The sequence below is a fragment of the Nipponia nippon genome, unplaced genomic scaffold, assembly GCF_047370975.1.
Source record: "Nipponia nippon isolate SJK-2023a ecotype South Korea unplaced genomic scaffold, ASM4737097v1 scaffold_36, whole genome shotgun sequence".
In the NCBI taxonomy this organism is placed as follows: Eukaryota; Metazoa; Chordata; class Aves; order Pelecaniformes; family Threskiornithidae; genus Nipponia; species Nipponia nippon.
The window spans coordinates 3,324,968-3,352,199 of NW_028262354.1; the positions used below are offsets into that span (position 1 = coordinate 3,324,968).

General features: G+C 47.0%; 3 protein-coding genes across 18 annotated transcripts in view; 1 reads left to right on the forward strand and 2 right to left on the reverse strand.

Annotated features, from left to right (window-relative positions):
• LOC104020486 (GON-4-like protein) overlaps positions 1-1,114 on the reverse strand; it is a 31,890-nt gene extending 30,776 nt beyond the window's left edge. For 8 of the 9 annotated variants that reach the window (XR_015707883.1, XR_015707885.1, XR_015707884.1 and 5 more), the window contains exon 1: positions 15-1,020. Coding sequence is in view for 6 of the 9 variants with exons in the window: in XM_087772603.1 (XP_087628729.1) it covers positions 15-1,020 (1,006 nt within the window). In the remaining 3 variants the exon portion in view is untranslated. Of the gene's footprint in view, positions 1-14 lie in introns of all 9 variants that reach the window. The other variant, XM_087772606.1, reaches the window with a different exon arrangement.
• Positions 1,013-13,404, forward strand: SYT11 (synaptotagmin 11). 3 transcript variants are annotated; one of them, XM_087772614.1, is made up of 4 exons: positions 1,013-1,146; positions 5,060-5,883; positions 8,645-8,768; positions 10,353-13,404. In XM_087772614.1, the coding sequence occupies exons 1-4, from the start codon at positions 1,113-1,115 to the stop codon at positions 10,661-10,663; spliced, it is 1,293 nt and encodes a 430-aa protein (XP_087628740.1). In that variant the 5' UTR covers positions 1,013-1,112; the 3' UTR covers positions 10,664-13,404. The 3 variants fall into 3 exon arrangements, with proteins under 3 accessions (XP_087628740.1, XP_087628741.1, XP_087628742.1); XM_087772615.1 differs by having other exon boundaries at positions 8,645-8,765; positions 10,350-13,404; XM_087772616.1 differs by having other exon boundaries at positions 8,645-8,765.
• A 134-nt stretch (positions 13,405-13,538) lies between these two features.
• On the reverse strand, positions 13,539-27,171 carry RIT1 (Ras like without CAAX 1). Of its 6 annotated transcripts, XR_015707887.1 has the most exons (10): positions 27,093-27,171; positions 26,888-27,015; positions 26,307-26,363; positions 25,276-25,349; positions 24,595-24,786; positions 22,115-23,502; positions 19,146-19,196; positions 15,957-18,106; positions 15,069-15,676; positions 13,539-14,941 (listed from the first exon to the last, which is right to left on the reverse strand). XR_015707887.1 is itself a non-coding variant. In XM_087772618.1 (6 exons), the coding sequence occupies exons 2-6, from the start codon at positions 26,985-26,987 to the stop codon at positions 23,272-23,274; spliced, it is 654 nt and encodes a 217-aa protein (XP_087628744.1). In that variant the 5' UTR covers positions 26,988-27,015; positions 27,093-27,171; the 3' UTR covers positions 20,746-23,271. The 6 variants fall into 6 exon arrangements, 1 of the variants encoding a protein (XP_087628744.1); XR_015707891.1 differs by lacking the exons at positions 13,539-14,941; positions 15,069-15,676; positions 15,957-18,106; positions 19,146-19,196 and adding an exon at positions 20,746-21,146 and having other exon boundaries at positions 22,115-22,230; positions 22,784-23,502; XR_015707890.1 differs by lacking the exons at positions 13,539-14,941; positions 15,069-15,676; positions 15,957-18,106; positions 19,146-19,196 and having other exon boundaries at positions 22,115-22,230; positions 22,784-22,879; positions 23,001-23,502.
• Positions 27,172-27,232: the final 61 nt, after the last annotated feature.

The window sequence follows — 27,232 nt, forward strand, 5'->3', positions numbered from 1 at the left end:
GCGCACAGCGTTACCTTCCGCCACGGCTTCGGGGCTCCGGAGGCCCTCGGGGAGCTGGGCGGCAGCGCAGGCCTCCTTCGCGCCCGGCGCGTCCTGGCCGGAGCCCGGGGCCGCCTTGGCGGGGGGCCGCTTCCCGCCCTTCAGCGCGGCCTCCCCGGGGCCCCTCCACACGCCCGGGCCGGGGGCGGGCGGCCCAGCCGCTCGGGCCGCCGGTTTGGCGGAGGAGCCGCCATCGGCAGCGCCCGCCGAGGAGGAGCCGCCGGCGCCGGGCAGCTCCCCGTCCTCCCGCGGGCTCTGCGGCCCCGCCACCGCCGCTCTCCTCTTCTTGCAGGGCAGCATCTTCAGCGAGAGCGACATCCCGGCGCCCACCTGGAAGACAGGAAAGCGGCTGGCCGCGGCGCCCCGCCGCCCGGGCCCGGGCCCCGCCGCCGCGTCCCGTCCCGCTCCGCTCGGCAGGAAGCGGAAGCGCCGCGGGGGCCGCCCGCCGCGCAGGCGCCGCGCCGCCACGTTGGCCGGGCGCCGGGCGAGCCGCCGCCATGTTGGCGGCGCCGAGGCCGCCAGCCCCGCCGTGACGACGCGGGGCGGCGGGGGCGGCCAGCGCGGCCGCCGCCATCTTTGCTGGGCGACGCCGCCGGGCGCCGCGCCCGCTGCCTCGCTCCGGTCGTCCCCCCCCCCCCCCCCGCCGCCGCCGCCGCCGCCGCCGCCTCGGAGGGGCTTCCCGTGGGGGAGGGAGGGCCTGCCCGGTACTGCCGCCCGCGCTCCCCGGCGGAGCCCGTCGGCCCCGCTGCCGGCCCCTCGCGGCGGGAGCGGGGTCAGCGGCCCCGCCAGCCCACGCACACGCCCCGCCGCTCCGCCGCCCCCCGGCTGCTGGCCCGGGAGGCGCGGCCGGAGCCCCGACACTTGCCGAGTCACCGCCGGGCGGCCGCGGGGCGGGGCCGGCCGCCGGCTGCCGCGGGAGGGGCGGGCCGGGCCGCCGGGCGGGGCCTGCGCCGCGTCGGGACCAGTCGGCAGCTCCTGCATCCCGGGCTGCGAGCATCCTCCGGGCGGGGGCCGGCACCGCGGCGCCTCCGCACCGGGCTCCGCATCCCGGCTGCCCCGGCCTAAGCTGGGCCATGGCGGAGATCACCAGCGTCCACCCCGGCTTCGGTGAGTGGGGCCGGGCGGCGCGGGGGGCCCCCTCCTCCGCCCCGGGAGCGCCCAGGCGAGGCCCCGCGCGGCGCCCGCCGCCCCCGAGGCCGGGCCCCGCTCGCTGCGCGGGTCCGAGCCGCGCCGGCCCCGTGTCCCCCCCCCCCGCCCCCCCGCCCCCGCGGGCCGGTCGCGCTCCCCCCGCCGCCGGCCAACACCCTCCGCTCGCCGCCGGCGGCTGGGGCGGTGCCAGCGCTCGCCCCCGCCGAGGGGGGCAGCGGGGCCCGGGCCCGCGGGGCGCAGGTGCGCGGCCGGGCCGGGGCGGGCGGGCGGCCCCCGCCGCATGACGTGATGTCTGTGCCGGGCCGCGCCGCGCCCCGGCCTTTGTTCGCGCCTCCCCGGGGGCCGGGGCGGCTGCGGCACCGGCACCGGCGGCCCGCCGAGGCGGGGCCCGCGGCGGCGGCCCGGCAGCCGGGAGAGGGGCCCTGAGGGGGCGCGGCGGGGCCTCCGGGCCGGGGCGCGGGGCTGTCGGCGGGCCCGCGGGGCGGGGGGCGCAGCCGGGCCCCGCCGGAGCCGGGAGCCGGTCCCCGAGCCCTCGGTGGCGGTGGGGAAACTACAAACCCTGCTAAATCATCCGAGGCGACGCGGCCCGAAGCCCAGCCCGTGTGGCCGCCGTCCAGCCAGGGCGATGGCGCGGCTCCCCGGGCTGCCGGCGAAATAATTCTCCTGAGTTGGTACTCGCTAATTTTTAAGGTGCCTTTTTTTGTAGTCCGGTGGGCGACGAGGGCTGGTACCGCAGCGCTGGGTTTGTGTCGGTGGGGTTTCTCCAGTCCTGAAGATTCAAATCGCTGCCTCTTTCTGTCCTCCAGCCACTGACCTTCCCCTCAGACCAGAAGGCCCCGTAGTTAAAGCACTGTTACTACATTTCCTTTAAAATCTGGAGCATTTGGTAATAATTCTCCATGCTATATAATTTATCTAACGTACAATGTATCTCCTTACCTTTTACGTTCTGCGTTTCCTGGAATCCAAGATCCACGCGTTGTTGTAATTTAACCATTGGCCACCATTAGCTAGTAGGGTATAATTAGCAAACATCAGTTTTAAAAGGGAGTTTTCAATGATCTTTCATTAATTGAAAAATAATTCCATATCCCCAAGAGCTGGGTTTGTTTCAGTTAAATCAGCATCACATCAGAACAAAGATTTCTCCTGCAAAGTTTGAATAAACAAGCCTGGTTCTGCTCTTTTTGAGAGAGAAGACAGGCTGCAGTGCCATTTAAAATGGACATGCAAAGCACTTTGCAATGCACAAAGTTGCAAAAGCTTAACTAAAATTGGTTTTAGGCAGCTTTACATCAGTGTAGTTGACAACCGTAAGGAATTATGGAGGCAGGATAAAGGAATGTATGGAGCGATTACCTAAGTAGGAGTCTTCAGCCAGGAAAAGAGGAGCCGCACAGAGCAGGGAGTGATCGCTCCCCGTTTCTTCTGATGCAAGAAGAGGCATCAAGTGAAACGAGGTGGGGCAGGCTCAAAATGAAAGCCCTTGTTTTGTCATGCCGCGTAATTAAGCTGAGGAACTCTTTGCCACAGAACGTTTATGGGAGCCAAATTTCAGAGTTAAGATTTTTCGATGGCAGAAAGATCACAAAGGCTTATTTGATGCTTTCTAGTGTGACTGCTGGGTGCTTCTTCTAAAATTGTCCGTCAGATCTGTGGGAAGTGAAGGTACAAGAGCTGATTCTGTGAAGACACAATAGAAACAAAACACACACAAAAAATGAGATCAGAATAAGAAAGGAGTTTCACCATTTGTCCTTTTTTGCATATCCGCTGAGGCTTTTAATATCTGTATATGGCTGAATTGTATTCAAATTAACCAAGACCAATTGTATTCAATTAATTCAAGACCACTCGCCTCATGTCAAAGGGGGAACGTGAAATAACAGTGTTGGGTTTCGGGGGTGTTTTGTTAATATTATGAATTCTTGCTTTAGTTAATTCAATCCAAGGCTATACCGGCAGTGGGGCCTGAGACAGATTTATCTGTGGAGCCGGTCACTGTTGCAAAAGACTTCCAGCTTCAGTCGGGGAAGACTTCTGTCCAACCAAAAGTGATTTTGTTATTTTTGCAAAAAAGGAGACGTATTCTCTTGAAAATCACAGGTTTCCCGGAGCCTATCAGATATTCAGGTTATAGTCTGGCAGCCTTGTCCTCTTGCCTGTTAACCTCAACAGCTAATAATGTGGAAAGAACAGAGAAAATACAAAATTAGGGTGTTCTCTATAGCTTCAAGTATGAGGTTGGAAGATTATTTTCTCCTCTTTGTGGTACAGAACGAAGACATGAAAATCAGACACGCGTGCCTTTTGTACTAGCTGTTCCGTTTAGCTATTGCCGTGATTGTCACGACAATGATTTTTGGTTTTCCCTTTTATTACGGAAGCAGTTTGTACAATTTGTAAAGGAAGAGACGTGGGGCTAGAGGGCTTTTTCATTTGCTCGCTTCCAAAAAAAAGGAAAAAAATCGCTTTAATGATGATTAAACCAGTAATACAATAATGAGTTCTAAGAAGAACCTGGCTCTACCTCCCCTATAACCTCCCACTAAGAAATTGAAAACAGCAAAAAGATCTCTCCCTTTTCCTTCCCTTTTAAGACTGAACAAACCCCGCTCTTTTGGTCTCTCCTCATCTTCCATCTGCTCTCCACCCTCCATCCGCTCCAACTTTTTAATCATCTTGGTGGCCCTTGACTGGAATTGCCCGAGCGTGTTGATGTAGTATACTGGGGAGCTCAACACTGCTGGTTTCGTTCTGTGTCTTGGTAATACTTCTCCAAAGTCAACTGTTATAAATAGAAAATAACTGGCATGGTTGCTAAAAATGAACGTGGTGCTTTTTTATTCTGGCTTGTTGTTACTGAAGAACACTGTCGACATAAGCTCTAGAAAATATCCAATAATCCCTAAATCCAAATACAGGATTTGCTGTCCGTTGGTTTTGGACATTGGATTTTCACGTCTTGGTGGTAGCGGTGGGGTGGACAGACTGCAGTCAGTAGCTCCCAGCTCCTCAAAACCTGTGAGAGCATCAGTAGCAATACTGGGATGAAAAAGCAGAGGAGCGGTTACGGAGAGCAACCTCGGCTTTCGGGTGGGACACAGAGAGGGACCCGCGTGATCGTCTCCTTAGTGCTCAGCGTACTTGCCCAGGGGAGGTTGTGGGAATGGTCAGCATGGTCACTGGGGGGGAAGCAGCCCACCAGCGTGACCCAGATCCTTGTCGCGTTATACGGACATGCAGCGGCCCTTCTTTCCCTTGGGCATCGTAGGTCAGGGCCATATTCACCCTCACCAGAAAAAAATAATTGCCATCTATCCAAACAACACCTCTCCGTCTTTTTTGTGTGTACCGTGGGCCCCGTATCTGTCGTAAGGGGCTCGGGCAAAATGATCGACCATTTCAGGCCAAAGTGATTTTTTTAAACATTGTTAATAAAGGAGAACTCCAGATCCAGTGTTATGGCCATATTTATTACTCCCTTCCTGTTGTTAAAATAGAATTGTGTAATGTTTCTCAACAGGGCATTAAAAAAAAAAAAAAAGTCCCTCCTGCAAATCCAGAAGCCGTATTCCTGTGGAGATGCTGGTAATGCAGGAGCTTGATCTGGCAAGATAGGGCAATCAACCGTTTGAAATTCTTGGCACGTGAAAGCATGCGTTAGTAGTGTAAAATGTTTCCCACGTAGGAAAATATTAATTAAAGGAAGTGATTTTTTTATTCTGGGGAAGCTTTGGTACCAGGATTATTGAATTAAGAACAACGTAATAGTACTGAATAGATCTCCATCCAGAGGTGCTTGGCCCCGTGGGGGCACAGCCACCGCAAAGGTACAAGCTCGTTCCTGACTGCCTTGTCTTCTCCGCAGATGTCTCTCCAGTTGTGGCAGGCCTCATTGGTGCTACTGTCCTTGTGGTTTCTGTCTCAGTAACAGTTTTTGTGTGGACATGCTGTCACCAGCAAGCAGAAAAGAAGCACAAAACCCCACCGTATAAATTCATTCACATGTTGAAAGGCATCAGTATCTATCCGGAGACCTTGAGTAACAAGAAGAAAATTAACCGAATCCGGAGAGACAAGAATGGCACTCCTAAGGAGACTGGAAGGGGAAACCTCTTGGTGGATGCTGCTGAATCTGGTTTAATAGGCTCCGAGAAGGCTCCAGATGGGCCAAATGCAGCCCCCCACGTCGACCAGCTCCCAATAAAAGTAGATTATGGAGATGAACTAAGTCCAGATCAAAGCCTCACTCCAGGAGGAAGTAAAACCTCCTCCCCATCCTCTCCAGGGGACGACGTCATGTTGGGTGAACTGACTTTCTCGGTGGACTACAACTTCCCTAAAAAAGCGCTGGTAGTTACCATTCAGGAGGCTCACGGGCTGCCAGTGATGGATGAGCACACTCAGAGCTCTGACCCGTACATCAAGATGACAATTCTTCCAGATAAAAGGCATCGAGTGAAGACTCGTGTACTTCGCAAGACGCTGGACCCGGTCTTTGATGAAACCTTCACCTTCTACGGGATCCCATACAGCCAGCTCCAGGATTTGGTGCTTCACTTCCTCGTGTTGAGCTTTGATCGCTTTTCTCGAGATGATGTTATTGGCGAGGTCATGGTGCCCCTTGCAGGGGTGGATCCAAGCACCGGAAAGGTTCAGCTGACCAGGGAGATCCTCAAAAGGAACATACAAGTAAGTTGCTTCACGTAGTGTGACACAAGGCTCCTTGCGTTGTGTTTGATCCGGGAGCCTCTGTGGTCTAATAAGCAGGAATACTGCAAATCCTTAGTCATGAAACCCATTTTTCCGCAGATAGATATTGGTATTGTAAGGCTGTGCTCTTTTAGTTAGGCAGCTCTGTGCTGTGTGGTTATGGCGATTTGATAAGGCAGAGTCACTATTTAGGCATAGAAATGATGAATGCGGTAACTGATGATGCCAAGAAAAAAGGCAAAGTCCCCCTCTCCAAGTAGAAGAGCTGATGTGATAACGGGACGTTCGTCAGTGCCCGGCCTTCCTGCCCGTAGGGTGGCAGGGGGGGTTAGATAAGGGTGCTCTGAATAAGTTTTATACGGATTCTGAGTAACGACATATTCTGTTCTGCAAAGACAAACCTCACTTAGGGAGATTCGCCTGTTCTGCCCATTTTAGACACCTATGCTTGTAATTATCTCCATCTGAATTTGTTACTGCGAGCCGTAAGTAAGTGGGAATACATCAACACAGCGGAGTCTGACGTGATTCCTCTTGCCCTGGAGCAGATCTCTAAATCAGCTCAGATGAATCCCACCCTAGATGACTCTGTTTTTTTCTCACTTGAGAACAAAGTGTGTCTAAGATGGTTTTGTCAAATGTCAAATCTAAGATTTAGGTGAAATGAATCCCACTCTTAGCGTCTACTGCTGGGAACTAGACAGACGAGCAATCCATGTAAGATATGAAGGCTTACATTAGGGAAGATGTCTTCTGTCCTCAGAAAATACACTGTGCTCAAGTCGGAGGATGAGGTGGTTCTCAAGATTTTTATTTTCTTGCTTAGTTTATTTCTGTGACCCATCCTCCAGGTTCAATAGAAAATGGCATTTGGGCTCACTTACTGCCTTAACGTGTTGGAAATTGTTGCTGGGCTCTATAAAATACTTCATCACGTCCTAGAGTGGCAGAATTTTACTTGAAAAGTTTTTTCTACTATATGGGACATGTAACATTAGTTATGTAAAGGATACTCTGTGGCAACGACCCAAACCAAACCAAACGAATGCCACCAAAACCGGAGTCCTGGTGATTACTTTGTTTTTCTTAGGTTCTTGGGATGCTTCACATTATGATCAAACAAGTGACTGGTTTAGGTTCTTTTAACAGTTTTCTTTTCAGTGCGTTGACCGCGTCTCTTAGAAGTAATAGATTAAAAATAGAGGAAAAGGGTCACGCTAAATAAAAATAGATTTAATCAAGGATGCAAATTATTTAACATTTATTAGTAATCGGAAATAAATTTACCTTAGTGTCAGGTGTGCATTCTTGAGAATCTGCATAGTTACACAACGTCAAAACAGCCGTTACTGAACAAAGTTTTCAATGTCAGGAGGTTTCAAAATCTGGAATACAGAATCGCATTTAAACCCCAGTAAATTATTGCACTGATCCAAGCCAGTGAAGGTGTACATCCCATCCTAATGAACATTCCCAATCATTTCTAGCAATCTAACAATGCAAATTACTTTGCAGTAACTGCATTAAATTACTTCAGACCAAAAGAACCCCAAACCCTAACAACATACACGCCCCCAATACCCTCTCTGGCCGTTGCATTCTGGTGTATCCAACGAGCCAAAGTTCTCAACATTCCCCTTCTGGGGCCAGGAACTTGCTCATGTACTTGCTCTCCTCCCAAAATTTTGCATGAGCACGAACAGGCTTCATTCCTTGCATCTGGAAAACTTGTCTTAAAATTAAACACACGGGAACTGCTCAAATAAAAAGAAAGCACCAAAATTATAATGAACATTTTCCGTGTTTACGTTTACACGCACAATTCTTCCCTGCTAAACTGAGCAACAGCAGTTGAAAGAACACCTTCACCTCTTGGGCGATCACCAGAGCAGTTAGTGTGACATTTAGTGCTTTACCAGCTTGAAGTGAGAAAAATTCCTTCATTGGGGGACCCCCAACACCCTTTGCTCTGCAGGGTTAACAGTACCGGCCACCGATGGGGCAGGAGGAGGGCAGGGTGCTGCCAGGCCAAACTGTCAGCGGGCAGCTGTCGGAGCTGTTGCAACAGCTCTGCTATCACTGACACCACACGATTTCGTACCCTTTGCTAACGCTGTTTGCCTTGATAGCAAATACATTTAATCTCAATTAGTGCCATCTCAATGAAAGTTAATGAATGCCATCTGGAAACCAAACCTAATTATTTTGATATTATATTACTCTTCGAAAGGATGTACAGCAAGTTTAACCGAGTAGATCTGCTTTTATCTTCATCCTTTACCTTTGCAGACTAAACTGATGGTGGAACTGTCAAAGCACACCTAAAGAGCTTGAGGTGCTCGGCCATCGAAGCTCCACCAAAAGTCCGTGAAACTTAAGCTCCCGAAACCCACAGGCGCCTCTGGTAGCAGACTCAGAAGGCAGCCAGAGCCGCTCTTCTCTCGGAAGGTGCCCACCAGGTTTGCCCTGAGGGGGACGCAGAACCCCAGGGGAGCGGCTGTAGGGATGCTCGCTGTGCTCAACAGGCGTAGGGTGAACAGCAGAGGAGGATTTACATTACGCCACTCGCTTCTTCTCCCCGAGGCTCCCCCTGCCCGAGGCACCTAAAACGACCTGCAGCTGATTTTCCAACTTTCTAGGCATTTAGCACAGGGAAAGGAAATTCTGGTGACCTCCAATATTTGCCCCTTTTTATGAGACCCTCTTGTCCTAATAAGTTCTTTTTGTTTCTTTTTCACAGAAATGCATTAGCAGAGGGGAGCTGCAGGTCTCCTTGTCTTACCAGCCTGTGGCGCAGAGAATGACTGTCGTGGTGCTGAAAGCCAGACATTTGCCAAAGATGGACATCACTGGCCTCTCAGGTAGAAGCTATTTTCTCCAGCTCTAAATGCGTATTAAAAAATCTCCAAGTTCACTTTCAGATCTGTTCGCCTCTCTTATCTGAACATTTTCTTTGTCTGCATGCTTTTCCTCAAACACTTTCTAAGGGCGATGGGTCACCACGAGTGATCCATCACTCACCAACAGATGGTTATACAAACAAGACCAAATCCTTCCTACTGCGAGACCAACGGTTGCATCTTTCTGGCATCACCTGGTCTGTTTATGAAGACAGCATTTTCCAAATTCAGCAGATCTTCATGTGGCTTTTGGCCAGACAGTGCAGGCTCTGTGCTGCCGTGCCACTGTCGCCCATCATTGCCCTGAGCAGCGTTTTTTCCGCGGCACAACCGCTGCTTGCTACGTCTACCTCAAACCCTGCTCCTGGAAGAGGAGGGTAGAAGAGAGCGAGCGTAAAAAAGAGGAGGGATAGACTCAGAATAGAGAGGAGTAAATTCATATGACGTTAGAAACAATTTTTTCTTTTTTGTTGTTTTTGCTGGTTTTGTTTTTCTGTTATTTGAAGAGAGGAGCAGAGCAGCTGTTCTGGCTTTCCTGTTTCACAGTCACAGATTCTCAGACTCCTGAATCCCCTTAGCAAAGTTTTCTTCAGGATTATGGGAAAATGGTTGGAATCACCTTGAGAGTCACCAATAGCCTGGCTTATACCAGATTTACTCCTGTCTTTGTAGCTTTCTCCTGTACGCCTCAGAAAGAATGCAGACTAGGCTTAATTCTCTATCGTAGGCCTTAAATTTTACTCTTTCTTAAAAAAAAACAAACTTTCCATGTGTGGTCTGCAGCTACAGGATAAATTTTTTCGTAACTCTTCTTCTGCCTGCTGAATCTGGCAAGGCTAACGTCATTTCTTTATAGGATCTTTATATTATGCATAAGGTCATCATTTCAGTTGGATAAAAAAAGTGAAAATCAGCCAGTGTCAGCTGGGCAGGTGACTTCCAGCTTCAAAACTTGTGTTACATGGAAAAAAAGCACTGTGTGCCTGGTGTCTTCATTTTAGTCCTAAACAAGCATCCGCACGAAGAGCGAGCTGACCAATAAAATAACAAAGTGAGGCTGATGGTAAAGGCTGTGTTTTAAACTTTCTTCTTTTTCAGTACCTTCCATTATAAATGTTTTCTAGCTGCAGATTATTAAAACCATTCTGACACTTTGTTGGGCCATTTCCTGAAATAGGGTAACAATATTTGTTGTTGTAGACGACAGTGAAAAATCAAAGGTTTGGCCAGTTGGGCACCAACCTCACCAAAAAGCTCCCCGTTGGGTATTTCTAGGATGAATTACCGCAATTCACGTGCGACTTGCTTCCCTCCAATCCCCGTGCGATGTTGAAACTCATAAAGAACTTGCACTGCCACCATCAGTGGGTTGCTTTGCAAGGAGACGATACGCCGGCAGTCCCCGCTCCTGGGGGAGCTGCAGCGAGTAGCCTGGATTCACCCCGTTTACCTGAGCTGGCTCCAGTTCAGCACGCTAAACCCTGTCCGTTACTTCCAGGAGCGCTACTGGGCTGTGTTATTAGTTTATTTCTCTCTCTTTTCCAGCAGATCCGTACGTTAAGGTGAACGTTTATTACGGAAGAAAGCGCATAGCAAAAAAGAAGACTCACGTGAAGAAGTGCACTTTGAATCCCGTCTTCAACGAATCCTTCATTTACGATATCCCTGTCGATCTCCTTCCTGACATCAGCATTGAATTTCTAGTTATTGATTTCGACCGTACCACAAAAAACGAAGTGGTGGGACGGCTGATTTTGGGAGCGCACAGCATCACCGCAGGTGGCGTGGAACACTGGCGAGAGGTGTGTGAGAATCCTAGAAAGCCAGTTGCCAAGTGGCACAGCCTGAGCGAATACTAGCAGAGGTTGCGGCAGCGACAGCCGACTCGTAGAACAGACTTAAACCTTGTTTTAGCTGTAGAACTAAACTTTCGTAAGAAGCAGCAGCTGATTGGTTCTCTAGTGATGTGATTTTGCAGGGCACTAAAATTCTAAAGAGCATTAAGTGAAAAAAAAAAAAGATACCACGAATATATATAACAGTGTAATCACGCTATTGCATGCCTAATACAAACTGAAATTAGTATAACTACCAATATCAAGTTGCAGATTTTAATACAATTATCTGTCACTATGGAAGTTGTGTTTGTGCCGAACTGTCTTTGCTGGTATTCACCAAGATTGGCCTGTCTTTATTAGGCTTCTCCCAAAGTTTCTGAATTCTGCTGTTTAACCTCTAGTTTCTTGTTAGTTTGCCTGCCCATTGGTTCTTGCAGTTCTGTTCTTTGCTGGTTTGGGAGTACCAACCGCATTTCCATAGGAAGGTGGGTTAGAATTCTGCACTAGCGCAAAAGGAAAATACAGGGGAAAATGGCACTTTCCTTCAGAGAAGAAATAATTCTGTTGTCAGGTACTGAAATACTTGCTGTTGCCATGTTCTTGTTGTGGAGCTATACGGTCACAACATCAAACATTTGTATCTAAAATTCAGACACCAACAAACCGATGAGGTGCTTTTGCCACATGGAAGTTAGCACAGGCGTGATCTCACGGACTATCAGAACCGGGGAAACTCCGCTCCATTTCATTTAAGCCTGTCTGTGCATGAAGGGCCCACGAAAAAAACTAAAAAATCATTGATCGGTAAGGGAAACTCTTGCTGATTCTTTTCACGTCAAATGTGAAATTCTACCTGATTGCTGAGTTCTGTTACAAAGGCATAACATATCCGAGACGGGAAAATACCTTGGGGGAAGAGGTTTTAAGTGAAAAAATCGCAAAGCTTCTCTTCATTCATACTTGAGTCAATTCGCATTAGATACGATCTTGTAGTTACCCGAAAGCCAGCTCTCAAAAATGAGTAAACACAGGGCAAAGCCTGTCACTACAAAACGTGTCAAGCGCTTCAAGAAATTAATTTTCAGAGTTTCAGGGCAGCTTGAGTTAGTTCTTAAATTGTGAATGACTTCTGAGACTTAGGATATGCTTACCGTCACCTCTGAAGTGTAAAAACGTTACTTGCCAAGTGTGACCTGTAGCACTTCAGGCTATTAACCCTGAATAGCCAGTAGTTTTGAACAGAAGTTCATAAAGTTCCACGAATAGAAGTGAAGTTTAGAAGTAGCCACGTTAGATCTCACGGTGAACACACGAGCCTACGACCTGGTTTTGTGCGAGACAGTAGCGTCCTCGCAAGGAACTCGATTTGGCTTCTTACTACGTTCAAGCCAGGAAAGACCTAAGGGTGACAACTGGCAGCAAGTAATTGATTGTCAACGTTGTTGGTAAACTGAGTGGAAATAGTTACAACAGGCTGTAGAAATTCAAATTATTTCCGAACTCTCCAATGGAAATCTGAAACAGAACTGAGCTTGCACATAGGAGACCGCGAATTTTCAGTGAACGTTTAGTTGCTTCCAGGCAGCCAGTCTGTTCCGTGCCCTGTGGACTGTAAATAATGTATTATAATTACAAAAATTTAAGATCATTTAACTACTTCCAGGAGTTGACTACTGAATTTTAGAGCCCTGTTGGAAAAATGATCCTTTCCACCTTTGTACTAATGAAAGTAGAATAACTGGGCAAGTCTTACTCGGTTTCCTCTCCAGCCACCACGTAAAGCAGCAGCTGCTGGGAGGGCTCTTCGTGCGAACAGTCAGCACTTTGTTAGTTGGCAATACTTTGGCATCTCTTCCTAAGAAATTATTTTTGGAAGGTTGAATTTTCTCACTCGTAGCTAGTTACTCATTGAAACTTCCTTCCAGGCAGAGTCTTTTTAGCAACAGAAGTCGCATTGAAGCCGAAGCTCGCTATTTCTCAGCCTTGCATGGCAGACAGAAGCGTGGACTTCCGTTCCTGCTTCATCGATCCCGATTACGAGGCTTCTGCCTGAGGTTGTAGTAGATTTTATCTTTGTCTTAAATGCTTTCTAGCTCCTGCTCCATTAGTGGCTGCCAGCCACCAACCAGCAAACGAGTTCTCCCTTGGAAATTGGTGTCGATCTGTTTCAATCCTAGTTTTTTGCACTAAGCGATCGTGTTGCTGAAGTTTAGCAACTGTCACGACTTTTCCTCGGAACATGCTTTCCAACACCGCTCCAGACATCTGAATAGGACGTACTAAGAACAACCACCAAGTTCCTTTTTTTCCCCTTCGGTGTGAAAAGCATGCTTAAGCCTAGATGATCTCCTTACGATTCCTTTAGTTGAAAAGGAAAGATGAACTTCTTGTCAAGGAAACATGCTCAGGGTATATAGACTTAGGCTAGCGGGCAGATAGGAGTAGCTCCAACACTCTTCTGGAATAATAGGAAACTGAAGATGTGCAGATATATATTTTTTAAAACATAAAAGAGACAGTAAGAGACAGCGGACTCACTGTAAAATCTCCCAGGTGTGGTTAGTCTTTACCTTGTGTCTTCTATTGTAAAATTAACTTGGACAGTTACAACTTTGTGTGAAAAAAGAAAAAAGGCGAAAAACCTAACTCAACATGTGTGAAACTGCATAATGCTATAAGCTAATCTACATTATGTAATGCTATCTTGTATGTTGAATTTGTTAACGCACATTGAGCGTGCAAATAAAAATTAAATCACTTTAGCTGCTGACTGTGCCATGTTTGACCGCAGGCAACACGTGCGTGACTATGCTGAATACTTTAAGAATTTGCTTCTAAAACCACGCGTTTCTGCTCTGACGATTCACAGGAAAAGAACACACAAAATAAATCACAAAGAAATAAAGGGATGTAACGGCATCCTGGCAAATTAAGTGGAACACTATTACTTAAACATTAGCGCATACAAAAACTCTCAGTCATCTACACAGCCTGGTACATGGGTATAATTTGGCATAAATGGATACTTATTAGCTAAGTTGAATCTAAGTGAAAAAAGAGGACATGAGACGGGCAGAAAAAGCAGCAATTTGACTCTAACATTTGTAATTTAGAGTCACTCCTGGATTCCTGGTCAAAACTGAATTCTCCGGGAACGCTTTTGTCCACCTCGCTGTGTGCAGGATACGACAGTCTCTCCTGAAGTACAGCGATCTGGCTTCTGTGACTTGTTTTTCTGCAGCTCCCCATCAGCGCTGCACAGAACAATATTACTGGGCACAAAGCCACCGCTTTAGAAAATGCCAAATAGCCGAGCGCAGCGAGCCGTGTTTCCCCAGCAACACGGGCTGCAGTGAGCACTTCAATGCCATACTTCACTCTTCTCGATGGCTTCCCATGCAGCAAAGGCCCGGGCTCCAGAAGTGTTTTGGGTGTCTCAGTACTTACAATGAACTTCACGTGAGCTTCAGGTCTCATCTCCAAGGAACCTGGCAGTTTCGGTCCAGGCTTTATAAAAAAGATGGCCTAATGCCCCAGAAAAGGAACGTGGGCAGCGCCGCAGCTCTTCACACACAACTCTGCACTGGAGGTCGGGGTATCGCAAGCCGTCCGGCCTTCCACACCACGTGTAAAGCGCGCTCTTTGGAGCACGTTTGCACGCCTTCTCTGATACAAATACCCCACAGTTAACATTAAAAACCAACTCTCTCAACTTCACTCTGGGACAAAGATGAAAATGATCAAACCGCAACGGATGCCGTGCCCATCACCAGGCTCGCCAGCGGTGTTCCCAGCTCTTGTAGTGACAGTGAGGAAGGAGTTACTGAGGCGCTCCAGACGTTTAATTAGCTGGACCTGACTCCTGCTCTGGCGATTCAGTTCCACCGCATTGCTCACCAGGGGCAGTTGCTGAAGGTGTTGAATGCACAAAACCATCAGAAGCCGCTGAGATGCTGCAGGTAGTGAGCCACGTGACAGGCACACATCTGAATTCAGTGTCCGATGACTTGGGACAGAGTGGTTTATTTAACACCTATGCTTACTGTTAATTACGTCGTTCTCTGCACTGCGATTGATCGCAGTGTTTCACCGCTTTCAATTATTTATTATGGTAACAACCGCAGTTGTTAGAGCAGTTGGCTAAAACTGCTCGGCCAAAGCGCACAGTCACTGATTATTTTCTACTCATTGTGCAAGATGTGAAAGAAAATCTCTCTTCATCCTTCTCTGCTTGGCTTCTGCCTCTAATGCTGTGTGCCTTTAATAAAACGTCCTGTTTCAGGTTCTTACACCATTCAGCTGAAACAGAAACAAAAGAATTTGCATGAGAAAAAGAAAAAAAGCAAGCAGAATGGGCTTGACAAACCATGAAAAGAGAAATGGTTTTGTGGAGAGCATGGAATCTCGGCTCCAACTCTCTTCCCACCTTCCTTGGGTCTGGATGCTGGTGCCATTTAACTCAGCAGGATTCTGCGTTGCTTTCAGCACAATCAGGTCTTTCCTCCTCCGACAGCTTCTGCCTCACCTAATTCCCCGTAGGAGCGAGTCGTGTTGCCATGGCAATGCGATTCACTTTTGATGGCGGATGCCGGGGCAGGGCTCTTTTGGTATTTCCTTTGAGCAGGCAGAGGCAGGAACAGCTCCATCTCCTTTCCGAGCCCGCAGCCCGCGGGATTGCTCTACGAGGGAAGAAGCTGCCATCAGACAGGTACCTCCAAAGGGCTTCGGAGCGCCCTCGTTTCACCCTTGTTAAAATGCAACAACTGGGTCTCGAGCATTCAACGAGCCACTCCACCCCGTCAGACAGATCACAGGGCCCCAACGCCGTCACTGTCAAAACTTGAAAAGTCTTTTCCGATAACTTGTTAAAGCCAAGCTCGTCCCTCTCGGAGCCTACAGCACCGAAAGCCACCCTGCCTGCACACCGCAGGTCTGTAACCCAGCACCTGCCTGGACGTCTGCGGTGCTGCGTCTGAGCTCCTGGTTTCGCTGCTGTGCTACAGAACGTACGCGATTCTTGGGGAGATACGTTCTCTATTGGGCCAATGGGAAACAGGACAGGAAAGGAAAAACATAGCAAGAAATAAGTAGAACATAAGGAAGTGGCAGACAAGGCAATGCCAAGGGAAAAAAAAAACAAAACACACAAACCCCAAAAAAGCCCCAAATCCCCCCAAACGACCCCCCCTTAACTCTGCTGTATTGCACAACGGTTCTGCCCTTCTCCCCAACATGAAGGGCCCGTATAGACAATTTTTAGACTCTACATCAACGCAGAACCTGTTGAATCACATACATCAGTGTATTAATTCACCTGGTTCTGAAATGAGTCATCTCAAAGGACTCGATAGCCACTTACGGACATCCCATTATCACTGAGGAAAAGCAGCCAGCTGTTGGAAAAAAAAAATATTAGGAATGTCCCCAAAATAAATGAGAGCATGGGGAGGATGTTACCCTCCCCACGCTGCCGAAGAGAGGCTGCAGGGAGGCACGGGGACGCTGAGCAGGTTTGGGCTGAGAAGGACACGGTGGGCTCCGAGTCACAACGTCCTTGGGACACAGGGATTTCAGCTAGGACAGGGGAGCGGCTGGACCCATCTGCACCCCGAAAAGAATAAAAACCACAGGCAAAATTATTTGGGGAATATTCAGTTTACATAACCTTGACTTTTTAAAAATTTAAACAAGCAATGCAACTTATCCCGGGTAGCTCACCATCTGGATTTTTGGTCCTGTACAGAATGTTAATACACATTAAAATTCAGGCTTCAGGTTACATCCGGAACGCCAAGATGTAAAAGCTTCTCCGGTTCCTCCCTGCTAATGAATTGAACAAGACAAACAGGAGTTCAGCAAAGCAAAATTTAGCAAATATCAAGTGTCACACTGTTAAAAGAAGGAATTAGAACACTGAGCTCTATGTAGTGAAATCTTCTTATAATTAAAAGAAATATGTATGTCATACCTGAGGTGTGTGTGTCATACCCGAGGTGTGTGTGTCACTCCTGAGGTGTGTGTGTCACTCCTGAGGTGTCATACCTTTAGGCCTCTGAAAGGAACACCAGGAGCGTAGACAGGAAAAAAAAATCAACGTGTTACCACACATGAGAGCACAAAGCCTGAGCTGATGCTCTCAAGTCAATTTTTTTCTTACAACAATATAGCAGTAACAGGTCTGGTGGGGAAAAAAAAAAAGAGTTTGGGAATGGTGGGGAAAAAACTATGAAAGGATTGAATAGGGAAGATGCCCTTACACAAGAGCTGCACAGCCCAGGCAGAAAAATCCAACAGCAGGCCTGCACAGAGTATCACCTACTCATGTTGGGCGCTGTCAGAGAGAATCAGTGTCTTGGCCACCACCAATCTATAGAATTCTTTTTTTTAATTGTTATTACTGATATTCTCTGCAGAGAATACCTGTATTTCCAAACAACTCCAACATCGTGGTCACACGGTGACTCTAGAGGACGATTCCATCTTTTCCTATCTTGTCTTCAAAGCGCTGCACTCTATTTAATTTGTCATAGAGGGAAAAAACCAAACAAAAAACCCAAACCAGAAAGCAAACACGATAAAAAGATGAAAGCAAATTCACCGAAGTGCTCCTTGAGATCTCACGGCAATATTGATTTTACCAGTTCACGTGTATTGGTGAGACCACGTTTAAGCACAGGCTTATCTTTAGGCCACGTAATAAGCTTTGTATTTTTCCCTTTCCATCCTTTCCTAGTCACCCTACGGTAACGTTTCTCAATACTGAGTTTTGGTAATGTTTTCAGAGGAGTTTTTTTCTGTATTTCTAGGGTTTATTTCTTCGTATAGCATTCCAATGACATGCAGGATTTAAAGCTGATTATCAGTAAAGAAAGCATTTGTCAGAATTAACCTTTCCCTCCTGGTTAGCGAGGCTTAGTTCTTCCCCTACAGGCCCTCTCGTGGTTTAGCTGTTAGAGTGCAAATTCAAGTCAGATGCTTTTTGTGCGTCTTCTGTCAATTTAACGCACAGCCTCGCGGGAAGAAATGACCTCAGCCTCTGCCAAGAGAAACGTTCCAGATTCACTCATTTGCTGTGGCAAAGCAGAAACCAGAGGACAGCCGCCTCGCGCTGGAGACCAAGGGACAGCTCAGGAGCGCTCCTCTGAAGTCTTCTAAGTTTACTCGCAACCAGGTTGATCCAGGTGTAAAACAGCACGTCAGCGAGCTGCCCGTGACCCAGATACTTGACTTCACCACCTGGTTTCTCTGTGGTATTTTGTTTCACTCCTCCAGTCTTGTGACACAAGTGTTGCTGCTTTAATTCAGCGGGAATTTGGGCATTTTTTTTTAAGTTCTCAGTTACATGTAATTAACCTCCACGCATCTTAAGTCTTACCAGTTTGGCACTTTTGTAAACAATTTCTTGTTATCTCAGGAAAAGACTGACCTTTATTAATAGCAAGGAGGCGTTCTAGTTTTGCATTCCTGTAATAAAATCACGCAAAGTAAATCTGCATCAGCACCACAGAATACACGAAAGATTTTCTTAGTAGACTCGAAGCGGACAATAAACAGCAAAATTTGCTCAGCTGCCCACACATGCCGACTACGACAGCGTTAGACCCTTCTTAGCTGAGATTTCTTCATTCCTGGTGATGGATACGCTGTTTGCGAGCAGATCTTGGTAACTACAACCTTAAGCACATTCGAGGCTGGCCTCGGGGAGATGAAATACTGAAGAGCTCTCTCTTCCCGTACATTTGGCACCTGTGTGAACTCTCAGAGACCCAGGCCACCGGTATGCAATGGTACCGACTTCTTTGATCCATACGGCAGTTTTTATTTAAAGTCTCCATTACGGTAAGCTTTTATATAAAACCCCCACTGCTGTAACTATTTAGATGACAGATAAATGGCACTTGACAATCACGCTGGAGAAAGAATTGCAAGAATGCAGTGGTGGGAATGTTTTCATTCCACGGATTTGTTCATGCCCTTTAAGAAAGGGGTCACCACTGGAACAGCTGAAACAGCTTCTAAATTCCTAGGCAGAAGCCCATAAACCAAGCTCTTAGTCACTGGCTTCTAACAAGACAATTAGAGTTTTCCCCCAGTTTGTCTCTAGATCTTACCACAGTACCTACATAGGAATTTTTAGCATGAATGTCCGCAAAGTAATTTGTTTTGGTCTACATTTGAAAGCCACGTAGCCAAAAAAGATGCAAGAATAGCCTTTTCTTTTGGTCTAAATTATGTTTCCTGTATTTATGGAGAACGCAACAGAGACATAGCAAAATTACTGAAGAACTGCTACCTACCTATCACTGAATGCACTTTAACGTGCTGACTTTGGATAAACCGGCCTAATCCAAAGTAAATAACCCGAGCAACGGCATGATCAGTGACAACGCGGCATTAGGAAAAGGTAGTCGGGTTTCAGATCTTTACTCAGGATCTATCGAAGGATTTAGTAGGTAGGTGGTGAAACAGCTGGTAAACTGTATTTGGGTATTTTGTATCTTACCTGTGACTCTTAAGCCAAGCTCTCTTGGAGCAAGAGGGAACGTCGTCAACTCTGCAAAGGGATAAAAACCAAAAGGAGCATGAGTGCGGTGACACTTCACAGCAGACGAGTCACTGGGAAGCTCTAAGAGAACACAATAGAGTTGATGTTGTTCAGTATATTCTCAAGTGGTCTGCAAAATGGAGCAAGCCATGGTGTGTCGTGGCTTTTGAGGTACTACAAGCCAGAGAGACCTGGAGTATTTCCTAGTAGCCTTAGAAGGAGCTATACTATTGAATGACTGGATGAAACTGCACACAGGAAGAAAATAACGCTACCAAAGCTATCCCTATTACATTGCTTACTGCTACTTAGAAAATATCCTGACGTCATTTGATGTTGCTAAAAACATCTTGCAGGCCTACCAAGTTTTCATTCATTTCTAGTTTTTCAAAATTTCTTGAAAAAGGAGAAGTTTCTGAAGTGTGCTTTAAACTCGCTCCCAACCATCAGCGAGGTGGTGACGGACAAAGATATTCTTTCTCTTAAGCGAAGGATAATAACGGAAGAACCACAACGATGTCTGCATGCCACTTACGTGATCTACGGCTGTCACCTGGACGTGGTGGTGAACAAAAACAGGTAGGAGTTAACCTTCTAGGAATCTTGCAATCAGTCCAAAATTACAGTCCAAGAGGCTTTCTCACAAAAGCAGAAGCGGGTAACACGGATCAGGCTACCAGCCAGGGGGAGATTTATCTGCCGACTCATCTCTTTAGACAGCAAAACAGATGTAGTTGTAAACTCGATTAGGAACCTTGTTGCCGCAACCACTACAACTTAAGGACATCTCTCCAGACCAGAAAAATGCACACCCGAGTCACTGCCGCGAACACTGAGATGATTCTTACAAGACATGGTCACAAGAGGCGGGAGTTGGGGAAGTGGCTTCCAAATGCCCCGTGGATGCACTAGGAGACATTCTCCTGTGCGCAGGAGAAGCTGGAACATTCTGCGCCTCCACCACTCGATGCGAGCCTCTCTGACCTAACACAAGTGACGACAGTAGCCTTTCGTTAGTCACAAAGCCAGAGTTACATTGCAAATTTGGCCACGGTATAAATACCTGAAGGAAAGAAAAAACAAAAACTAAACCAAAGCCCCAAAGGAGTCTGAGCCCAGCTGCTTTCTACTAGTACAAAATAATAAAATGCAACCAACCAATCCACAGAGAAACTGAGGCAGCGGCAAATGCAGAGGGGTTGCTTCAGCCACTGCCGCAATACTCAAGTATCTGAGCAAAGACTCAGACACCTCACGCAGCTGCTATTGCCCCACTCGTAACTAAAGCCCGGAAAGTCAGCACGCCTTATGCAGAGCACACAAAGGTAAAGTAATACAATTGCGAAACGTCCAGATCATATTTAAATGATTTAGCACCAGACTCGCCTCGCAGATTAAACGTAACACACCGAGTCCTTTTTTTTTTTTGAGCAAGATAAGCATTTTCCAAAACAATTTACAAACACACCACGAGCCTTCCTTCTTCAGCACTCCCAGGCTGAACGGCCTTCTACCCATCATGCTAGACACCACAGATCAACACATCAAACGCAAATGCTTGTATTAAAAATTATATATTGTGTCAAATAAAACAATAATTCTGTGTACAAATTTATACATGACAAAAATAAAACTCTTTTTGAATAACACTGTGTAAAAAAAGTGCTTGCTGCTGTTCTGATGTAATAATTCTATAAGCAACAGGCTCACCAAAGGCATTAGTAAACACTTACATTGCATTGAAGGAATCACGTAAGGCACAGACATCAGTTATTTAAGGGTGAAAACAGTCCCATACAGCGTTCAGTACTGCCGACAGGTTACCTTTCCACGTTATCCGAAAACTTTTGAGTGTAGAAAGCCGACTAATATTTTATGTTAACTTACTGTATCAAGGTAAAGCACAGGGAAAACTTGTAATCGCAATCAGGCCCTGTTCAGCATTTCCAGAAGGCTGCTCTGAAATAATTTTTACGATGACAGAATCAGTGACTGCTTTTAGAGCAGCTTCTCAGCTGTTGCCCCCTCCTTCTCCTCAAGCTTTCTGCTAGACGGTTTTCCTAGGATTTGTATCTGAGTTATACACAACATTTAATCCAGCAATGAATGATTAGTAGGGCCTTCGGTCCTAAACCAGGAACTACTGAAAAGATGCGCACAACTGCTCCCCCAGTTAATGTAAAAGAGGTCGTAAATTCTAAACAGTCTGAATTATTCTCGGCCTCTTTTTCAAACAACGTACGTGTGATTACTACCAGCGCTGCAGAACACCGGAAGGAAGTGAGAACCAGAACCAATTTAAATGTTTAGCTCAGCCACCAACAAAATTTAAAAATGTACCCCCCTCCAAATTTCTCATTGTACGTTTTTTTAAATCTTACACAAAGAAAATACTCCTAAAACCAACGCGCACAGAATTTCCAGTCGTATCTTAAGCAATAAGGAGTTCAGAAAGAAAAAAATGTTTATGTATTTGCTATCCCTGCTTCTTGTACTAATCCTTTTACATATGAATTTTCAGTTTTGACTGCACTTCCACATGCAGCACACTAAGACTGATGGTACGGATCTGATTTTTGATCAGTAAGATTAACATAGTTACTGACACAGATGATTGAAGAGTACCAGAAGCTACACTACACTTAGTCTACTAAGCTCTTTCACTCTTAAATGGAAAGATTCTAGGCACTTAGTTCTCCGAGAAACTTGTTTTAACCACGTCTGAGTTACCTATGATTTGTTCTATTATTAAAAAACCAAAATCAAGGGGAACACCAGACATCTGTCTCTCTGCTGGATTTAAATTCCATAACCGATCTATATGTGAATCGGCTCGAAAGCAGAGAATATCTCTACGTATGGAGGGTCTGCCTCAGAAGCACTTTCTTAACCAAATCATTCTTTACCGAGCGTAAGAAGACCTGTACCTGCACTGCCTGGACCGCCTGCACATGTGAGGTCAGGGATGCGAACGTCTGTCAGGACCGTCGCTGTGCCCAGCTCATGGCTTCCTTCCACTGCACTGGCAATTCTGCTTTCAAGACTGCATTGGAAGAATCTTACCAGTATTAGGGATAATAATTCTGGGCCCAGATACCTCAGTATCAGTCATTTTCTCTACAAAGTAGTTATCATAGAATAATTCGAAATGACTATGTTAGAGACTTCTACTTAACAAAGATACTGGCTCCTTTAAGACAAGAACATAAAACTGAACGTAAATAAATAAGCCAGCGCACCATTACAGCTACTGTTTTTAACAAGCAAGTCAGAAAATTCAAAGCTGTGGTTTCTACAGCATCATTACATTACACATGCTATGGCAACACAGTAAATGCTATATACAGTAGGAAAATGCTACATATTCATGCACTGTTGCCAAGTTATAGCTGCCATAGGAACCATCATTTGCTTCTTCTGACTTGTTTAGAATCCCACCTACAACACTGCTGATTAACTGATAATTTAGATATACTTGTACAAGTATTCCACATTACTTTTGCTGGAAAAAATATATTCAATGCGAACACAAGAACTCTAGCACAGCTCCGTTCAATGCCACCTATACACAGCCAGGGCCGCCAGTCGTGACATACACTTTGTAAACTACTTTTCAGCATGACCTCGACAAGCCGCCTCTCGTGATGTGGGTTACTGTTCCGGAGAGCAGCAACATTTTCTTGTGCAAACAACTAGGAAAAAAAAATGAATTAAGTTAGGTCGGGTAGAATGTCAGCGATATTTTACACAATTCAGCTTCCAGTACGCAGTGACCGAAGACAAACATTCAAAAGTGCAGGGACATAAACCTACCAGCATTTGTAACCAACGACATACAGGCAACATTTGCTGGATCCAGTAAAAAAATGACAACAAACAAAAGTACAACTGTTACTGTGGCTTAAGTTAAATATCCAAAATTAAGGGAATATCATTCTAAACAAAAAGAACTGGTAGAAGTTATGCATTCCCTCATAAAAGTCCCGTCAGGTTTAAAACATGCTGTCAAAACGTCACTAAACCGCTTTGGTTACAAATGGCTGTTCACAGGTTTTGTTTTCTTTTGCAGAGGAATTCTCTCTGTTCAAGTGACTGAATCCTTCTTCCTTCTAAACGGTGACTTCAGTCTTTTCCACATGCTGCTTTTAGGTTTTGATTTTTTTTCCATTGCCATTACTGCTTCCTTTTCTTTCCTGCGAATTTCGCGCACAAGAGCATGAAATACATCATCAATATAATAACGGTATGCGGCCGAAGTTTCAAAAAAAGGGCAGTTGAATTCTCGTGCTAAAGCAGAGCCTTCTTCTTTGGAGACCTGAAAAAAAAGGTCACACTTGTCAAGAAAGCCCAAAGCAGAAAGTTTATTGCTTTACCATTTCTTGTTCTCCTTGCTCTGTAACTATGCACGCACCCTCCCAGTTCCAGAACAGCTCATTTCCACTGATCTCTAAATCTTTCTCTACAAACCTGTTTTTCTTTCTTGTTCCCTCATCGCTTCTCTAGCAACGCAATCACCTGCAAGAGACTCTCTGGACGTTGATGAAACAACAAAGTCCTTCAAAAGAATATTCTTTTCTTGCTGCTTAATCTAGAAGTTGCCTAACGTGAGCAGTCCTCAGCCCTAACACAAGCATTTGTCAGTTTGGTAAGCTAAGGATATTTCCTTCTCCTGGTCAAAATCTATGATGTTTGCCAAACAAGTTCCCAGAACCAAGCAAAACCTTTCAAAAAAAAAAACAAAAAACCAACAACCCCCAAACCAAACCAAACCCAACCCAGTCTTGCCGAGGCCACAGAAAAGCAACACCCACTCCGCATCCTATACTTTACATCTCTCAGCACGGGTGTTCTACCACAGCTACCATAATTTCCCTGCTACGACGCACACTGAAAATTCATCTAATTCCAGGCATACAAACAGCACCTCTGGAACTTGTTTTCCAAAGTACGTTTCCTTTGAGTGAAGCTCTGCTTCAAACTGTTTTCCCACAGACGGTAGTTACTGTTTTCTTAAGCTGAAAGTCATTTTCCTTTCTGTCCATTCTTACCCAAGTTCTCCATTCTTACACATCCATTCTTAGCACGCTGGCATCTGCAATTTGTACTAGTATCTGCAAGGGGTTTACGGAATGCTAAATCTCTATTAACAGTATCTCCTTTCAAGAATTAAAAAAAAGGAAAAGCCCAAGAGCAGCTGAAACCCAAAGCATCAACGTGAAGACTTTACTCCCGTGATTGCTATACGCATTTGGTTATTCAACACATTCTGCGTTAAACAAGTACTTCTCTAACGTTAAACCCACTATATAGCAAACACGCAAAACATTAAGAAAGGGAGCGTAACCTCTTGTATTACTGCATTCTACCACAGAAATAGCTTGTAACTGTGGGCCTCTGGGCCATTTACCTGCCGTAGCTGTGTCAGATCAGATTTATTTCCCACCAGGACCACGGGAGTGTCATCAGTGCGTCGAACGCGATAGATTAGCTGTTTGAACTCACGCACTTCATGGAAACTGCGCCGGTCTGTGATTGAATAACAGATGATAAATCCCTCGCCAGCCCTCATGTACTGGTCTCTCATGGCCGTAAACTCTGCCTAGAAACAGACAATTACATTTCAATTGCACAAATACAATGACTTTCTAATTTGCTCAGAATGGGAAACACGATATGCATTCCAAAACCAGCTGCACAGGAACTCTGTAAACAAGCTGGCCATCTATCTTCTCGTCCCGTTACATACAGGGTGAGATATTATGTATGCCTGGGATTTACACCAAGTTTCCCTTGCTATAGAAATCACAACAACGTATCATTTATCAGCCAAGACGTATTGCTTGTTGATCGTGAACAGCAAAGTGCAACGGAGAAAGCAGCGCATGAAACCAGAGTACTGTCTGAGCTGCCCAAATATAGACAGTATGATACAGATGCTATAAGCAACAAGATGCTGAGAAGAAGTAAGAGAGCTCAAAAAACAATTTGGAAGAAAAGACAGGCATACTTTTACAGGATTTCTGTCTCTACACCTGACAATTACAGACTTCTTAACATCCTCCCAATTCACTTATTATTACTCACATACCTGTCCTGCCGTGTCCAAGATATCCAGATTAGCAGGTTCGTCATCAATGCGTATTCGTATTTTATAAGCATCCTCTGTGAATTCACAGCGCATCAGAAAGAACAAGATTGGAATACAATTGCAATACTCATTAGTCATCAATTCACAAAGAGAATGTTACACTAGAAGAACCTAATCTGGTAATATTACTATGCTAAACCAGGCTGATCTTTGTTTAACACCAAATTAAACTTTTAATTGTTCTGGTGAGATTTAGTTTGCTAAAATCATGTTATTGTATGTGCTATTTCTGATGGACATGTGCCCACATCCCATAAATTCAATTTTGGACACCTTGGTGGGAAGCACAGAGTAAGAGCATTACATTTTTCTCAAAGCCAGAAAACACCCATGATTCAAGAGAAGAACTGGCCACCACCAACTGCCATTTTCTTAAAAGTAAGACAATAAATATTCTGTCCCTCTAAGTCAGCACTCCCACACTGCAACAGTCCATTTTCAACAAGAAGCTGCCTGTTTTTCCCACTTTTCCTTCGACGGCGTAACTGTTAGTTAAGGCTTCTCTTAGAGATGCTGCAAAAGTTCTGCACCAACACCGTAAGTTGTCAAGCACTTTCATCCCTCCCAATTTCTAAAACACAGAGCACAATCTGGCCTGACAATTTAATAGCAGAGAGCTGATCTACAGCACGGAGACTAGATTTTTTGAATAGACAACTAATAAGCACTTATCCGCAGTTCTTCATCCTTGTCTGCCAACATGCAAACACACACAGATAGCGCATGGCCTGAATATATGTGATAGGAAAACCATTAAAGATCTAAAACTCAGGATATGTATCCCAGTCCTCACGGCAGTCTCAGAACTCTTAACACCTTTTAATGAGTAATCTAAGCGACTCCAGTCCTCAATTTACAGCCAAATTTATAGTTTTCTTTAAATTGAGTACTTTAAAGCAATGGACCCCACAACAGCTTAACTTGCTGAGAGACGGAGCGAACGGCAAAGAGAAATGAAAGATTTTTCTTACCAATGGTGGGATCATGATCCTCTGGAAACCGGTGACTGATGAACTGCATGGTCATGGCTGGAAACAAAAATCAGAGGCACAATTACACAAGTCTCGGTAAGCATCTGCCGCTTCAGCATTCGGCTCACAACACGCCCGAGCACATTATTTCACTAACCGCTAAAACACAAAACCACACTCGGTGCCCGACTCGGAAGAAAGACGGTCAATGCAACGGGTTCAGTAACCCAGGAGCACAGAGGACGGCGCCCGGGCCCTCGGCGCTCCTACGAGCCTCGGAACAAAGCTGGAGGCGGGCGGAAGGCGATGACACCCGCGCTCCGAGACCCCTCGGAGCCGCCGCCGCAGGGCGCCCCAACCCGGGCTGTTTTGCTCCAGAAACGGGTCCCCTCGCAGCTGCCGAGCAGGGCGCTGCCGCCGCCAGCGCTGCCCGCGGAGGAGACCCCGCTGAGGGGAAAGCGGCGGCCCCGCCCGCGACGGGAGAGCGGCGCTCCAGGGCCGCCCCGCCCCGGCCGCCCCCCGCCGTTCCCCCTCCGCCGGCGGATGGGCCCCGCCGTCCCGGCCGGAGGAGCCGCACGCACCGCTCTTCCCGACGCCACCGGCGCCCAGCATCACTAGCTTGTACTCGCGGGACTGCCCCGGAGCGCCGCCGCCGCCGCCCGGGCGGGCTCCAGCATCCATCTCCTCAGCGCCGAAGAAGCCGCCGCCGCTGAAGAGGAGAGAAGAGCGTCAGCAGCGGCAGCCCCGCGCCCGGCGCGGCCCCGCCGCCGCCCCCTTCCCCCTCACCCTCAGGCTCCTCCGCGCCGCATCCGAGCGGGCCGAGGCGGCGACACCAAAATGGCGGCGGCTCCTCGGGCGCCAGCGGCCGCCCCGCCCGGCGCAGGCGCGGTCCCAGCGCCGCCCGCCGCCGGCTCCGGGACCGGGGG